Source organism: Xyrauchen texanus, chromosome 23, assembly GCF_025860055.1.
Source record: "Xyrauchen texanus isolate HMW12.3.18 chromosome 23, RBS_HiC_50CHRs, whole genome shotgun sequence".
NCBI classification, from domain to species: domain Eukaryota; kingdom Metazoa; phylum Chordata; class Actinopteri; order Cypriniformes; family Catostomidae; genus Xyrauchen; species Xyrauchen texanus.
In genome coordinates this window covers 36,719,376-36,735,500 of record NC_068298.1, presented here as the reverse complement: position 1 = coordinate 36,735,500, position 16,125 = coordinate 36,719,376, and the positions used below count along the sequence as shown (strand labels likewise).

The following is a 16,125-nucleotide window of genomic DNA, read 5'->3' as shown; positions in this document are numbered from 1 at the left end:
AGGACAAACAGCACAGTGAGAAAAGAGAGTTCTACACACAAGTTCCCTATTTATAACCTATGCTAAAAACAGACTGAAAGACAAACATGTAAAGCAAAGCACAAGAACTACAGCAAAGCAGAACTTGTGGGAGCATTCTAATTTAAACCTTCTCTGGTCATGAGACGGAACACAACAGAGATGTGAACATAGTTATAGAATGAAAGAACAGGGGTCACCCTAGACAGACAGAAACACATAGATGAGATAGAAAAGGAGTGAAGGGAAAAGGAGGGACAGAGATGTAGGGTGGATGAGTAACATGTGCATGTATGTGTTAGCCGGATGAAGAAATGAGGAAAGTGATCATGTTTGTTTGCGTTTTAACCGTTCCCATGGCGATTGCAGCAGGCAAGAAAAGTCAAATAGATGGTGATGAATATGTAGTCCAGTCATTTGAATGTGTCTCAATCACACATTTTCAGCACCAATGAACAAAACCATGCATCAAAATTCTTTGAACTTTGGTCTGGTGTGTGTTAAAATAAGAATCTTTTGAAAAATCACTCCAGATGGCAAACAAGAACAGGAGACACCAAGATGCTGTATAACCCAAACTTTACACACAACACACCACTACACACGTTTACAAGGACTCTCCATAGCCATATTGTATGTTATATTGTACAAAAATATATATTCTATCCCCTAAACCTAACCCTCACTGAAAACCCTAAACAAAAAACGTATTGTATAGTATGTTTTTGGAGCTTTGAGACGTCCTCATAAACAACATTAATAGCATAATTGCATGTTTATAATCTAGAATAGTGCTAGAGAATGGTCCTTGTAATCCATACATACCTGAACACACACACACACATGTGGAATTACATGCACAGAATAACACTTTCTTCCCATTTCTTAATTAGATCACATCACTTTTAAAGTAAAGGAAAGTCCCTAGAGATCTGGAATTTTTTGGGTTGATGGCAAAAAAGCAATTATTCATCGCTTCAGATGCCAATAATTGATAATTTTACTTTTTGTAACAAATAGAAAACTTGTAATCTGGCTCTCACAATCAGACCAACTACTGCAATTCAAGGTTTGGTGATGGATATTGCATGGACCAGAATGTTACTATACTACAGATGATTGGCAATTTTAATGAAAAATAAATGATATTGCACTTTTTTATGCGAGTATTAATGGCAATCCTGATGATTCACTTAGGGTGTGTTACACTTTGCAGGTTTGGTTCGATTAAAAGGAACTCTGGTGTGATTGCTCTGTTAGTGTGGTTCATTTGAAGAAGTGTGAACACTGCCATCCTTGGTGCGCACCAAACAAGCCGGCCGAGACCGCCTGAATAGTGGGCCTTGGTCTGCTTCCAAACTAAATCTTGGTGCGGTTCGATTGTTATAGGAACGCAACATGGACCAAAGACGTCCAAACAGACCAAAAACAGGAAGTAATTTGCCTAATACTGACCTCAAGCATATCTGGTTCTTCTCATCATATGAGCTGTTGCCCATTACAGTTCGGTACTGGCGTCGGAACCGCCGTCAGCTGTCCTTGCAGCATATCTTCGTTTGTGTGTGCAATGGAGGAATTCCTGCCGCTGTTTTGACTCCTTTACACATTTTATTAACTCTACGTTTGTTCTCAGCTGGTAAAAATACCACCATATACACACACACACACACACACACACACACACACACACACACACACACACACACACACACACACACACACACACACACACACACACACACACACACACACACACACACACACACACATATATAATGAGAGCATTTCGCCAGCATTGTTTTGGATGTTCGGCAAGTTCCATCAAAAAACAAGTGTCATAAAAGCTGTCCAATCAGGTTGTGACTTTTGCTTGATGCCAGTGTGAACGCTAAACGAACCAGGACTAAATGTATCATTTTCTTTTTTGGTCTGGACCAAGAGAACCGAAATACAAGTGTGAACACACCCTAAATTAAACAGAGAGATAAACTTTAATCAGGTGTAACTTCCTTTTTTTACTCTCACCTAAATGCTTTTACAAGTACTATATTTACAAATTTTTACATTTTCTGAAGAATTTGTGAGTGGTGCTTCCCCATGCAAAAGTGGCTGTTATGATGCTAGGGTGATCTGGGAGCTTGCTGGTCCAAGATAAAACTCCCAGTCCCAATATGGTACGAAGTTCTTACGTTCTTTAAAATATGCAATGATTTGATTGAGGTCTTCATCAAAATCATATTTGTTAACATGTGGGGCATGTCGTACTGGGAATTCTACTACATTCCAAGAAGTGTCTGAATATCCTGTGCATGCAAGTACACAAATCATGACACACTCGTTTACAGAAAAACTGGAGACATAAAAGATTAATGTGTGCAAAACTCGAAAAGAACAATAGTTTCATTGAATCACTGTTTTTGTGCGTTAGAAGCGTAGTCCTCTCACCAGCAACACCTGTGAGTGTGTGTTTGTGTGTACACGTCACTGACCTTCTCATTAGTGTCTTGTTTGGAGTTGTTCCTTTTCCTTCTGGCTGGTGGTTCTGGCTCTAAATGAGGGTCTTTATGTGCAGGACTCAGGGTCTATATACGAGACTGTGTGTTAGTGCATGTTCCGCTAACCTTTCTGACAGGGACTTTAGCAGTTCGCTTTGAATGTGTGTTTGTGCAAGTGAGTGACAAGAATCTGATGTTGGGGTCTTAACAGCAAGTATTTAGCCCCCGTTGTAGCCTATACAGCTATACTGGTGGCCAAAGGTTTGGAATAATGTACAGATTTTGCTCTTATGGAAAGATATTGGAACTTTTATTCACCAAAGTGGCATTAAACTGATCACAATGTATAGTGAGAGCAATAATAACGTGAAAAATTCTATTACAATTTGAAAACAAATTCAGAAAAAAACATGTTTTTCCTCCATGTGCAGCAATGACAGCTTTGCAGATCATTGGTATTCTAGCCGTCAGTTTATCCAGATACACTGGATTCACCCCATGCTTCCTGTAGCACTTGACATAAATGTGACTGTCCTGTCGGGCACTTTTCACGCACTGTACAGTCTAGCTGATCCCACAAAAGCTCAATGGGGTTAAGATCCATAACACTCTTTTCCAATTATCTGTTGTCCAATATCTGTTTCTTTGTCCACTCTAACCTTTACTTTTAGTTTTTCTGTTTCAAAAGTGGCTTTTTCTTTGCAATTCTTCCCATAAGGCCTGAACACTTGAGTCTTCTCTTTACTGTTGTACATGAAACTGGTGTTGAGCGGGTAGAATTCAATGAAGCTGTCAGCTGAGGACATGTGAGGCGTCTATTTCTCAAACTAGAGACTCTGATGAACTTATCCTCTTGTTTAGTTGTACATCTGATCTTCCACATCTCTTTCTGTTCTTGTTAGAGTCAGTTGTGCTTTGTCTTTGAAGACTGTAGTGTACACCTTTATATGAAATCTTCAGTTTTTTGGACATTTCAAGCATTGTATAGCCTTCATTCCTCAAAACAATGATTGACTGCCGAGTTTCTAGAGAAAGGTTTTAGTTTTTTGCCACTTTTGACCTAATATTGACCTTAAAACATGCCAGTCTATTACATACTGTGGCAACTCAAATACAAACACAAAGACAATGTTAAGCTTCATTTAACAAATCAAATAACTTTCAGTTGTGTTTGATATGATGGCAAGTGATTTTCTAGTACCAAATGATCAATTTAGCATGATTACTCAAAGATAAGGTGTTGGAGTGATGACTGCTGGAAATGCTGTCTAGATTTGATTAAAAATGACTTTCAAGTAGTGATTGTGCTGTTTTTTACATCAGTAATGTCCTGACTCTACTTTGTGATCAGTTGAATGCCACTTTGGTGAATTAAAATACCGATTTCCTTCTGAAACAGCAGAATCTTTACATTTTTTCCAAACTTTTGGCCACCAGTGTAGGTGTGTTTGTAATTGGGGATGGTATTTGGGTAAATCTCACAAAACCTGTCATGAAAATATCAGAATTATATATAATACCCCAATAAATGAATAAATAATGAAATTATGTTATGCATGTGAAGTCCATTTTTTTACACTGTGAAATTATTTTTATGACAGTAAAGCACACTTATCCCAAAATATCTCAGAACTGTGAAGCGAAGAAAAAAAATCTCATTACTGCAATGCTTATAAAAAAATTATACAATTCAAAATGTACAATATTGAAATGATAAAGTATTTAAACTGTACATCTTTGTAGCACTGGTTGTATTGCCTTCAATTCATGGCAATTTTACTTATAAAAAAACAGGACAGGATGATTTTCATTACTCTAATGAGAATGAGATTATTTTTGTATTACTGAAATAAGAATGAGATTGTTGCATTACTGTAATGAGAAATAGATTGTATGTCATTACAGTATTGAGAATTAGATTAGCATTGGATTACTAAAATGAAATTTTGATTGTTGCATTACAGTAATAAAAAAAAGATTTGTATTGCCCTCCAATAATGAGAATTATCTATTTTTTCGCATAACGGTAATGAGTATGATATTACTGTATTAAAGAGGCCCTATTATGCTTTTTGGGATTTACCTTTTCTTTAGTGTAACACAGATCTTTGTGCATGTAAAAGGTCTGCAAAGTTACTAAGCACAAAGTTCATGCAAAAGGGAGTTATTCTCTCCCACAGACAACACTGCTCAAGAACTACAAGAAACGGCTGGATTGCAGTCCAGCCTTTTCTTCAGTAAAGTATCTACATCACTATGTAACACATTTGCATAATGCCCGCCTAAGGGCTACTTTGAACCGCCCTCAATCAAAGCTAGTTATAGCCGAGGGCAGGATGAATTAGTGTTGTCGCCATGTTGAGAAGATGCTGTTTTCTTCACTGCGAAAGCAAAACCTCTTCTATAACTTTGACTTTGATGAAAATTTGATTATTTTGTAATACAATAATCAAAATAAAAATGTTTTATTGGATTACAGTAATGAGGATTATATTATTGTTGTATTATTATGGAAATTAATTATTGCAATACAGTAATGAGAATTAAATTATTATTGCATTACGTTAATGAAGATTTTATTTTTATTGCATTACAGTAAAGAGAATTAGATTTCTTTTGTATAATGGTAATGAGAATGATATTATTATTGCAATATGGTAATGATGATTAGATTTTTATTGTATTATGGTAATGAGAATTATATTATTATTGCATTATGGTAATGAAGATTCGATTTTTATTGTATTACAGTAATGAGAATTTTTTTTTTTGTATAATGGTAATGAGAATGATATTATTATTATTGCATTATGGTAATGAAGATCAGATTTTTATTGTATTACGGTAATGAGAATTATATTATTATTGCATTATGGTTATGAAGATTAGATTTTTATTCCATTACAGTAATAAGAAAGAGATTATTATTACATTACGGTAAAGAGAATTCGATTTGCATTGTATTTCGGTAATTAAAATTTGATTATTGTATTAAAGAAATGAAAATTAGATTATGTTTATGAGAATCAGTGGGAAAAAGTGCTTAATTGTTATGAAAATAATTTCACAGTGCCAAAAATCTTTTTGGTCATTAAAATATGCTTTATTTTCTTAAAGCAAAATGTAATTTCTATTTTCTGTCTATGGAATTTGGGGAGAAATATGCTCTGGACACGTTTGCTGTATTTTTGCAGTAGAAACCAGTTGGGATTGCATTTGGGATTGATATTGCATTTGGGGTTTATACAGGACATGCCAAAGTGTTTGACCAGTGACACTTTCTCCTGCATTTTGTAAACAAAACATAGCTCCGGGCCTTAAGTGCTGACAATTTGAGTGCCGTCCTTAAAAGCAGAAATAAATGTATAAACTTTGTGTATTATGACAAAGTAATTTGCAATACTTGGTGGAAAATCCACAAAGTATATATTGAGTGCCATTAAGGTCAGCCAAAAGACATTATGAGAATCAAGTTAAAATTCCGGCTGATGCTATCCCAGGCCATTTTCTTCTTGAGCCTAGTTTCATTCTAATCTCTTCATTTGAATGGAGTTGTACTGAATTTAGGCCATTTGGCAGGTTTGGTGCCATCGCCAATGAGTTTTTAGGTCATATGGAACATTTTAGCAAATATGAGAAACAAGAAACTTATGAACTGAACTTTAATTTTCTATTGGTGGTGTTACAAAGAAAATAAAAAATATCAATGTCAATGGCCAAATAACTTCAGAGCTACCACTGTGATTGTGTTTGATTATATATATATATATATATGTGTGTGTGTGTGTGTGTGTGTGTGTGTGTGTGTGTTCTCATAGGGGTGTGCCTTGTATTTAGCTTGATTAGTGTATATGTAAATGAGTGTTGAAAGTCATGTACCTCCAACCTTCTGACCAGCCTCTTGTTTAGTTCACTCAATAGTGCTGGATGTGTGTGTGTGTGTGTGATTATACATGTGTATCTCTAACCTTCTCATTGGGGTCCTGTTTCCGATTGGCTTCTCTCCCGCGCAGACTCTTGGTGCTGATGCCCGACTCTGATGTCTGCATGATCAGCTGTGTGGCCAAGAACTGCTGGATCTGCTCCAGAACATCTCTCTGCATCTCCAGGGCCATGTGATACACGTCATGATCCGAGCTGTTATACATCACTGCATTCTGGAACATCAACATGATGTCACGCTGGAACTCAGCAGTCGTACGAATCTGCCCTGACTCGATGTTCTTCTTGATCGCCGATAAGTCCATCGGTCTGATGGGGCAAAGATTTTTGGGAAAGACAGAAACATTATGAACCAACAGACAGGGTTCATACACATTTTAACCAATCATTTTCCATGACTTTTGAGGCGAATTTTCATGACCATACATTTCCTAAAACGTCCATGTACACATGTCAAATAAGAAAAATCCATGTCAAAATTTACCACAGCATATCTCCACATAAGCAATGTGGTTTACTACAAAATAAACATTTATTTAAATAATGCTCACTGACACCAGTATGACTGTTAAATAATATAATGTGTCAAACCCTGAGAACTCCATTGTGTAGCCTTCATAAACAAATGACTCAAGAGGGACAAGAATGTTTGAAAAAAAAGAAAAGAAAAAGGAAATAAAAGTGTCCAGTAACACTGACATTAACTTAATTAAGATTAAAAGAGCAGACTCTAATGCCGTGGAGGCGCATTAGGTCCCAATCTTATCATTAGGTCCCAATGCAAGATGCAAGATAACCAATGAAAAAAAAACACTTTTAGGATAAATGAGGCGCGGGCCACATTAAATCATGTGGAGGGCCGGATCCGGTCCGCAAGTTGCCCAGGTCTGGTCTATACATTTTGTTATGAATAAAACAGCAGACTTTAACACTGACTGGTGCCAGAAACAAAGGCACAGTCAGTCAGGTGTTGGAATCCTATAAACCATAAGCTACTGACATGTAACACAAAGGCATTGTCACCAGAACTTGCACTCTAAAATGGGATTTTCACTTAAAATATGACATTCTCCTTGGCTATATATGAGAGAAATTGAGACAAACATTTGATCCTTTCTGCTAATGTCAGCCTCTGTTATCTTGAAGTGTGGAGCACTTGCTCATTGACCTTGTGAATAAACCACACCCCGCCTGATGGTATTTCTGTCAAATGAGATCACCATCTAGTGGTAGCTACTTTGCTAAAATAAAGTTACGTATGGATCATGTAAGGCAAAACCAGCAGAAAGGAAGTCTCAAAATTTAAATGAATAAAAGGAAATCGACACAAATAGATGTCAATGAATGTGTGTGTATCTCTTGTTCCACAAATGCACATTTAATACTTCACAAGAACAATGTGTGTTTCATTTGGAAGATTTCCCTTTGGTTGCACACAAATATTGTGATGTATCTGTACAAAAAGGAACACTTATATTAACAAATGTGTCTCTATTTGTACAAATTCCAAAACATTTATTTAATGATACATTTCACAGATGCAAGTTTAAATAAATTTTGCAGGTTGGAATACACATGTGTTACATTTTTCAAATTAATGGGTAGATATGCACACATTTATGAATACATTTAGGACTTATCCATTGGTAGTTGTTTGTGTTGAGTCGGCCATGGTAAAAACAGCTAAACAAAAGTCTCAAAATTCAAACGAATCAAACAGAATCAACACAAATAGACATCAGTGAATGAGTTACTTGATCCACAAATGCACATTCAATACTTCACAAGACCATTTTGTGTTTGATGTTGCAAACAAAAATTTTAATACATTTATACAAAAGGGAACATCTGTGTTCACAAATATGTCTCTATATGTCTCTATTTGTACAAATCCCAGCACATTCATTTCATTTTGAATTTCACAGACACAAGTTGAAAGGCATTTGTCTGTGGATTGTAAGATACATTTGCAACATTTATCAAATTGATGGATAAGTAGGTGCCCATTTGTTAATCATTTTGAGTCTAATTTCATCCCATACCTTTTCTGATTTCCCTGCCACTCATGATGCACACGTGTGTTTGTTTTTGTGCAACTGATTATGTCATCATGCTTAAAACTGCAAAAATTTATGCGCAAGTAATTTTACTTCCTGAACAAGTGCGGACCCGAGTAGTTTGCTTTCTCACTCATGTGAACCGTGCCACAGTTCCAGTGCAACTGAACTCAAGACTACTGTACCTCCTACAGGTAGTCTCATGATCTGTACTGCCTGTGGTCTGCAAAACTGTCGAACCATGCTCTGTTTCGGACTAAACTGCCAGCGTGAAAGCCCCCTGCTTTTGCTTAATTAACATGGCAAGTTATTACAATCCTTAATATATTCAAACAATAATGTAAATATGAAATGTACTAATTCCTTGTATACTATCCATATGAACTTGAGCAATCGTGAGCAAACTTTTCTAGCGTTAATGAGGTGCCAAAAGCGACACTGCATGGCTCTACACCTATTCACAAACTATTAATTTTATGCAGCAATGCATTTTGCATACTGCTGCTCAACGCGGTCTATTAGTAGTGCTCATTCACGTTGCTCTGCGATCAAGCCAAACTTGAAGAACTATTAGCATACATGCATTGCTGAAAATATTTGTTAGAAAATTCCATGACTTTTCCAAAACATTCAGTGTTAACTTGTTTTTCCATGACATTTCCAGGCCTGGAAAACACGATTTCTAAATTCCATGACTTTTCCAGGATTTCCATGACCGTACGAGCCCTGGAAAGAGCAGCAATCTATTCAAAGGCTCAAAAGTGTTCAGAAGGAAAAAAGAAGTGTACCTATGTACGATGCTGTGATAACCAGGAGCGATGTCATCGGACACTGGCTGAAGAAATACACTTGCATACCTGCAACACACAACGATCAAATTACACACACATTTAAACATTTCTGCCTGTGGGTCAGAGCTCATCGTAAAAGCTGAGGGAAGTAAATAATGGTGTGAATTATCAGCTCACCTGTGATTGGCTGCTGCCCGCCAAACCAGCATGATAGCTTTCTTCCAGATCTTCTGAGCCTGAAGGGCCTCTTGATCCTCACTACACATGGAGCTGAGAGAGAGAGAGAGAGAGACACAGAGAGAGAGAGGGATAGAGAGAGAATGGTTAAAGACCAGATGGAGTCCAATGCAATTTCGAATTGCATTGTGATACGATCACTCAAACCACTTTCGAAAGTGGTCTCAGCCTAAAATGGCCACATTTGTAGTATAAAATCAATTATTTTATATGTAAGTAAAATTGACATTTTGACTAAAATACACCTAAATTAATCAGAATCTAATAAAATTGGGAAATCTGTATCGATACCAGCCTGGAATCTTTGTGCCAAAACAAGGATTTTAAAATGTGTTCGCTATTTATGTCTAAAAAGAAAACAACCAGACAATTGAGAACATTTTCAGTGTATCTGATAACAACATGCTTGATAACAACACTGATGGAGTAAGTGATGCATGTGCCGTAGTCATAAAATAAAAAACACTTTCCTCGACAGAATCTGATCACATGCGATCAATGGAGGTGCATTTGAGACGCATATTACTGCACAAACACACACACAAACACACACATACTCACAACTGTGATGAGGCCGGGCTGCTGGCTATGGAGTCTGCTGTAGTGTACCGCTGAGAGTGACTGCCATATCCATCCTCACTCTCACTGGCAGGAGGATCCACCTCTGAGAGATATGGCCCCTCTCCATCCCCGTCTCCACACTCTTTCATCTCCATCCCTTCATCCACATCCACCTCACTGCCTCCATCCTCTTCCTTCACCTCCTACAGCATGTGAAAGAGAGAGGAATCAATCATAATAGCTAAAACAGATAATTCAGTTGCACAATGTAATTCAGAAAGACAGACAGGTATGGAATGACATTATGAATGGCACTATTCCTTTGAGTGGGTAATGAACCTTTGTGTCTTTGGTTGAGGCTGAGCTGTCCTCTGAGTCCAGACAGGGCATCACAGTTTCCGGCTGCACCCAGTCCTCCTGCTCACACTTCACGTCTGGACTTGAGGTTCTGTTCTCCTCCTGTACCTCCTCAATTCCTACCTCCCCCTCTTCTTCCCTCTCACCCTCCATCTTGACCTCAGTGCCCTGGCTCCACTTTCCATCAGGGGCGGGGGTCACTACAGAGTCCCCTATCACCCCGTTGACTGCCTCTGTTCCTCCAGCCTCCTCTACCAGAACCTCCATTTCTCCCTGCTCACCCACAGGATCTGGGTCACTCTGTGTGGCCACAGGGGCCCCGTTCTGCTGGACAACTGGCTCGGCAGCCTTAAAGGTCTGGGACTCCCAAGGGCTGGAGAGGGGGTGTCCCCCAACAGCTGGATCCTCACAGAGGGAGAGAGCAGCCTCCACTGCTGCTGCATCCAGAGCCTCAACGGGGTCATCCACCTGAGACGGACCAAGTGGCATCAACCCAGAACATTTCCAAATACTTTGGTTTAATTATCATTTTATACCTAACAAAGTTATTTTTGTTACAGATCTTGCTTGAAAAGTGTGTTTGCGCTATCTTTCTTTTAAATAAATGCCACATGGATTGATGATTTGTTCTAGCATACAATGACATTCTTAAAATTTTTTATACATTTGGGAGCACTGTCATTAAGTCAAGATAGAAGTAAAAGCACAAGCGTAAAGCAGCCCATCACATCATCACAGCAGTGGACAAGTGTGTATGTGTGGGTGTACCTTCTCCTCTATGATAGCGATGATGTCTCCCACTGTCTCCAGGTCCAGTTCATGAGACATGTATGACACTGACACTACTGCATCCTCCTCCACTAGCTCCGCCTCTTTACTCTCCCCCGGCATGGACGAGCCTGCCATCACCGCCTCCGCTCCAGAACCTTCAGCAACGGCTGCAGCTCCTACACACACACACACACACACACACACACACACACACACACACACACACACACACACACACCCCACAATGCTCTTATTACCTTTTTTCTTAAAAGGCTTAAGTAGGCATGGCTTTAATTCCCTCTAGGAATAAGACATTCTAGAAAAACTATCCAGATCTAGAATGTACTGGCTGTTCTTGAATAAATGTCAAGATCTAAAACGCACCTACAAATCCAGAAAATAATGTTAAAAGAATGAATATCCAAATATAGAACACTTCTGTTGTTCTAGAATAAATCTCCTGATTAGAAATATTTTTGATATAAAAGTTCTACAGTAAATCTCCAGATCTAGAATAAATCTGTATTTCTAAAATAAATCTCTAGGTCTAGAGTATATCTGCAGTTCCATAATGCACATGTAATTATTGAGGTAATCTCCAGATCTACAACAGAACTTTTTCACATATTGTGATGAAGTGTTTCCGCCTTATTTAGCAGCGTAAAACTAGCAAACTTTTTATATGATCATAATTTGTTTTATATTTAGTGTAAGTTTATAACATTATGCTTTGTGTTACATTATCCTGGAATTAGTTTAAAAAAATGACTTGCCACAGCTACAATGGGGTTTCTATTACAGCTGCTGAGACAGTGACAGTAAATTTGTCATCTTCTCCCATCTGACTATTAATCCACCACTCTCTATTTAAAAACATTCTTCTGGAAAGTCATTCAAATGTAATATTTTTTTTCTTTTGCTCTTGGAGCAAATGGTTAAGAGAAAATAATATTTGCTGTGGTCTCCCATTCACAGCTGTCAAAGTTTACCATGCAATCATTTCCAAAACATGGCATGAGAAAGAGGTCTATACACCTGCAGTTCTAGAATTAATCTGCAGGTCCAGAACGCACTTGTAATGCTTAAGTAAATCACCAGATCTAGAAAAGTCTGCAATTCTAAAATGCACTTGTAATTCTACAGTACATCTCCAGTCTATACTGCCCTACAAAGGCAAAACGCCGTAACATCATGTTTGGTCAAAAATGAGTTAATGTAATTTTTGGGGTATTCAAGACCTACTTTATCATGTGAATAAATATTGTGAGTCAATTTGATTGTTTTAACGAGAAATTAAAGGGCTATGACAACCGTAACATCCAAAACCATACGAGAAACCACAGCAGAACGCCATAACAGTTGTTACGGCTCGTAGCCTTTGTTCCGGCACGCTGAAGTTAAGTTAAGGTGTTCTGACTTTGTTTCCCCTGGCATCAAGAGAGATGTTACGGTGCCGCAGTGATGTTACTGTACTCTGGCTTTGTCATACTGTCAAAGATTACCGCTCTTTTATTGTCACCAAACCGCGTAACATACACACGACACATCTTTGAAATAAAGTGTAGACTGCCGACTGCTTGTTTGTATTATTACTCTGTGATAGCGATGTGATAGGGCGATGGTTCAGATCTGTCAATGTCAGTGACAGCCCGGAGCTTGCTAAATTTAATCTGTGTCACGTAAATTAGCGCTAACGTCGACGCTGACACTCGCCTCACATCAGATGCTGAAAACCAAATATTAAATACAGAGGCATCCTACCTTTCCATGCAATCCGATATAATCCATAGAAGATATAATCCATAGCAATGCATGTCATCTGCTGTATCCACAACAATCCAATGTTTGAGCCATATTTCCTTCTTGCAGGTGTTCACGTCAGATTTTACAGCTGGTTATCGCTAACGTCCGTACAAAGTAGGCTAACCTAAATAGTAAAAGTAATTCCAACTTTTTTTCGGTATACTCTGTCTATATTATCTCAGAATTAAAAAGTAGTAATCCAAGTCGAGTTCGTTGACTGAGCATCTTGAGCAGTTTGGTGGCCCTTAACCCTTAACCCTTTAACTGTCACCCCTCCCCTTTTTTCAGCATAGACATGAAAATCACTATCCAAACTTAAATGGTTGTATTTCAAGAATGCTTTGTCATATATACCTATGGACAAGTTGTGTTCCAAATTTTAGGTTGATATCTCAAAAATGAGCTTTCAGTAAGATTTTATTTGAGCTAGTAAAAAACTTGGAATGAGCAGTCTCTAATCTCTAATGTATTGGTCCAATGTTTAATTAATTATTACTCTATATTTTCCATTTAAATACATATACCTTTGTATTCAATTATAATTAAATTATCTTTATTGTGAAAATATTTATTGTATTTATTCATACTGTACATACTGTACTGCAAAGTAACTTGTCTGTTATACTGTTTAACTGTGTTAGTGTTGCCGCACTATCCTGATCATTATAGCACTAAATAGGAACAACCAAAGGTCTTCTATATAATTTAAAACAAATACCATGATGACTAGATCTTGGTTAGGTGTTCTTATAATGGATGTAAGTATGGTAAACAGCAAGTAAATATTGATTATATGTCAGTTACTGACCTTTTGCCTTTGCATGACTCCTGATTTTTGGCACATGATACAAAGGCAGAGTACAGTAACTGCCAAACAAGGGTCAAAGGTCAATTTTGAGCTCAAGATTTTTTGCATACAAACATTTCTTCAGTATAGCAACTAGTTGTGAAATTTTGGGAGTCCTACCTATAATACTTTTGTCTGGACAAAACAGAAACTTTAAAGTCATTTTTCTCAGTTTCACACTCTAGTGAGTTAAGGTATTTTGCTTTTGCAGGGCAGTATAGTACATACAATGATTTAGATTAATTCTGCTATTCTAGAATAAATTCTGATCTAGAATACATCTGCAGTTCTAGAATTAACTTCAACAATAGCATAAATATCCAAATATAGAATACTTCTCTAGAGTATGTATGCAGTTCCAGAATGCATCTTGAACACACCTGCAGTTCTAGAATAAATATGTATTTCTAAATTAAATCTCTAGGTCTAGAATTTTTCTGCAGTTACAAAATGTACTTGCAATTCTTGTGTAAATCTCCAGATCTAGAATACATCTGCAGCTCTAGAATACATCTGCAGCTCTAGAATAAACATCCAGATCTAGAATACACCTGCAGTTCTAGAATAAATTCCCAAATGTAGAATACACCTGCAGTTCTAGAATAAACTGTAGTTCCCAGGATAATCTTCAGATCTAGAATACATATTCAGTTCTACATTAAATCTCCAGATTTAGAATACACCTGTAATTCTAAAATTAATCTATATTTCTAGAGTAAACCTCTGCATTTCTAGAGTAAATCTCCATATCTACAATTCAACTGCAGTTCAAGTGTAAATCTCCAAATCAAGCATACACCTGCAGGTCTACAATAAACCTTCAGATATAGAATAAACCTGCAGTTCTAGAATCAATCTGTAGTCCTAGCATAAATATTCAGGTCTAGAATATACAGTATCTGCAGTTGCACTTGTATTCATAGAGTAAACCTCCAGATCTAGAATACAACTGCAGTTTCAGAATAAATGTCCAGATCTAAAGTTCTAGAAGGCATTTGCAGTTCTAGAATACACAAGTGGTTATAGATAAATTTTGCTGTTTTAGAATACACCCAGATTTAAAATATTTCAGCAGATCCACTGTGAGTGCAGAAAGAGAGCTTTGTGATTGGAGGGTCAAGAGCATGAGCTACATCACACGACACAAACAAGAAACAGGCTACCTGAGCAACAACAGACTAGCTGTCCTACAGAGTGAGGATGTTAAAGGGAGGAAATCAGAGAGATCAGACACCTTTGTTGGGTACAAAGTGATGGTCCGGAGCTGGGGGGGCCACTGTGGGTGGCTTAGGGGGATCAGCACTGACAGGCTGCTGCGCTGGAGCGGAGCTCTCCAACAGACGAGATAACGTAGGTGCATCTGACACAGAGACACACACATATAGCGCTACAAAAACACACACACACTAAAGCACAAAGCTACTTACACATTACTCAAACTACAGTAATAACTTAATACAGCAAGCATGAAATCTAAGCAGTGCATGCAGGAAGCATGGTAATAATGCAAAAAAAGTGAGCTCAAGGAAATCAAAACCACAAAAAAATAACTAAAAAAACAATAAACATGCAACTCAAAATTCAGTTTGTCCACTGATACAAAATGTTTCAGGTTGAAGAGAGACATCTGCAAAGCACATTTAAAACAAACAGAAAAATGTGTGTGTGTATTTACCAGCAGCAATATCTTGGTTGACAGGTGGAGCAACTGCAGCAGTATGAAGCTCAACGCCGTGAGATCCATTACTCAAACCTGTGACCACTTCTCCTTCAACCACCTGCTCAGACAGACCCACAACACAGAACACAATTTAGTTTAACAAGACCTTAGAATTAAATCAAGACTTTTCTATGTACATTTCCATGGTTATGACTGGTTAACCTCTTGACAAGTGAAATTAATTACATTTATTCATCCAGATCAATTTATTCATATTGAAATGCACTCTGAACTACATAACTGTTAAACAATTGTAATCATTATAAGAAATATAATTTGAAAATAATAATGGAAATTAATCAAATATAATTTAATAAAAATATAATAAATAATATTACATTAAAATAGAATAAGAAATAATAGAATAGAATAATATAAATTATAACCAAAATGGCAAATAAATAAATGCAAATAAAGCAATTATTTTCAATACAAGCAGTTTTTTATAATTATAAATATAATATTTTATTGCACAGGCAATATTTTTCAGATCAGAGTGCAAGAATAACATGACCATATTCTGCAC

General features: G+C 37.2%; 1 protein-coding gene across 5 annotated transcripts in view; it reads right to left on the bottom strand.

Moving 5' to 3' along the window:
• Nucleotides 1-16,125, bottom strand: part of LOC127617108 (bromodomain-containing protein 8-like) — a 39,960-nt gene that overhangs the window by 3,723 nt on the left and 20,112 nt on the right. For 2 of the 5 annotated variants that reach the window (XM_052088997.1, XM_052088998.1), the window contains exons 10-18: nucleotides 15,555-15,657; nucleotides 15,114-15,239; nucleotides 11,227-11,405; nucleotides 10,441-10,926; nucleotides 10,102-10,304; nucleotides 9,481-9,573; nucleotides 9,301-9,369; nucleotides 6,482-6,764; nucleotides 2,508-2,600 (exon numbers count right to left, since the gene is read on the bottom strand). In XM_052088997.1, coding sequence (XP_051944957.1) covers nucleotides 2,508-2,600; nucleotides 6,482-6,764; nucleotides 9,301-9,369; nucleotides 9,481-9,573; nucleotides 10,102-10,304; nucleotides 10,441-10,926; nucleotides 11,227-11,405; nucleotides 15,114-15,239; nucleotides 15,555-15,657 — 1,635 coding nt within the window. The remainder of the gene's footprint in view (nucleotides 1-2,507; nucleotides 2,601-6,481; nucleotides 6,765-9,300; nucleotides 9,370-9,480; nucleotides 9,574-10,101; nucleotides 10,305-10,440; nucleotides 10,927-11,226; nucleotides 11,406-15,113; nucleotides 15,240-15,554; nucleotides 15,658-16,125) is intronic. The other 3 variants (XM_052088999.1, XM_052089001.1, XM_052089000.1) reach the window with 2 other exon arrangements.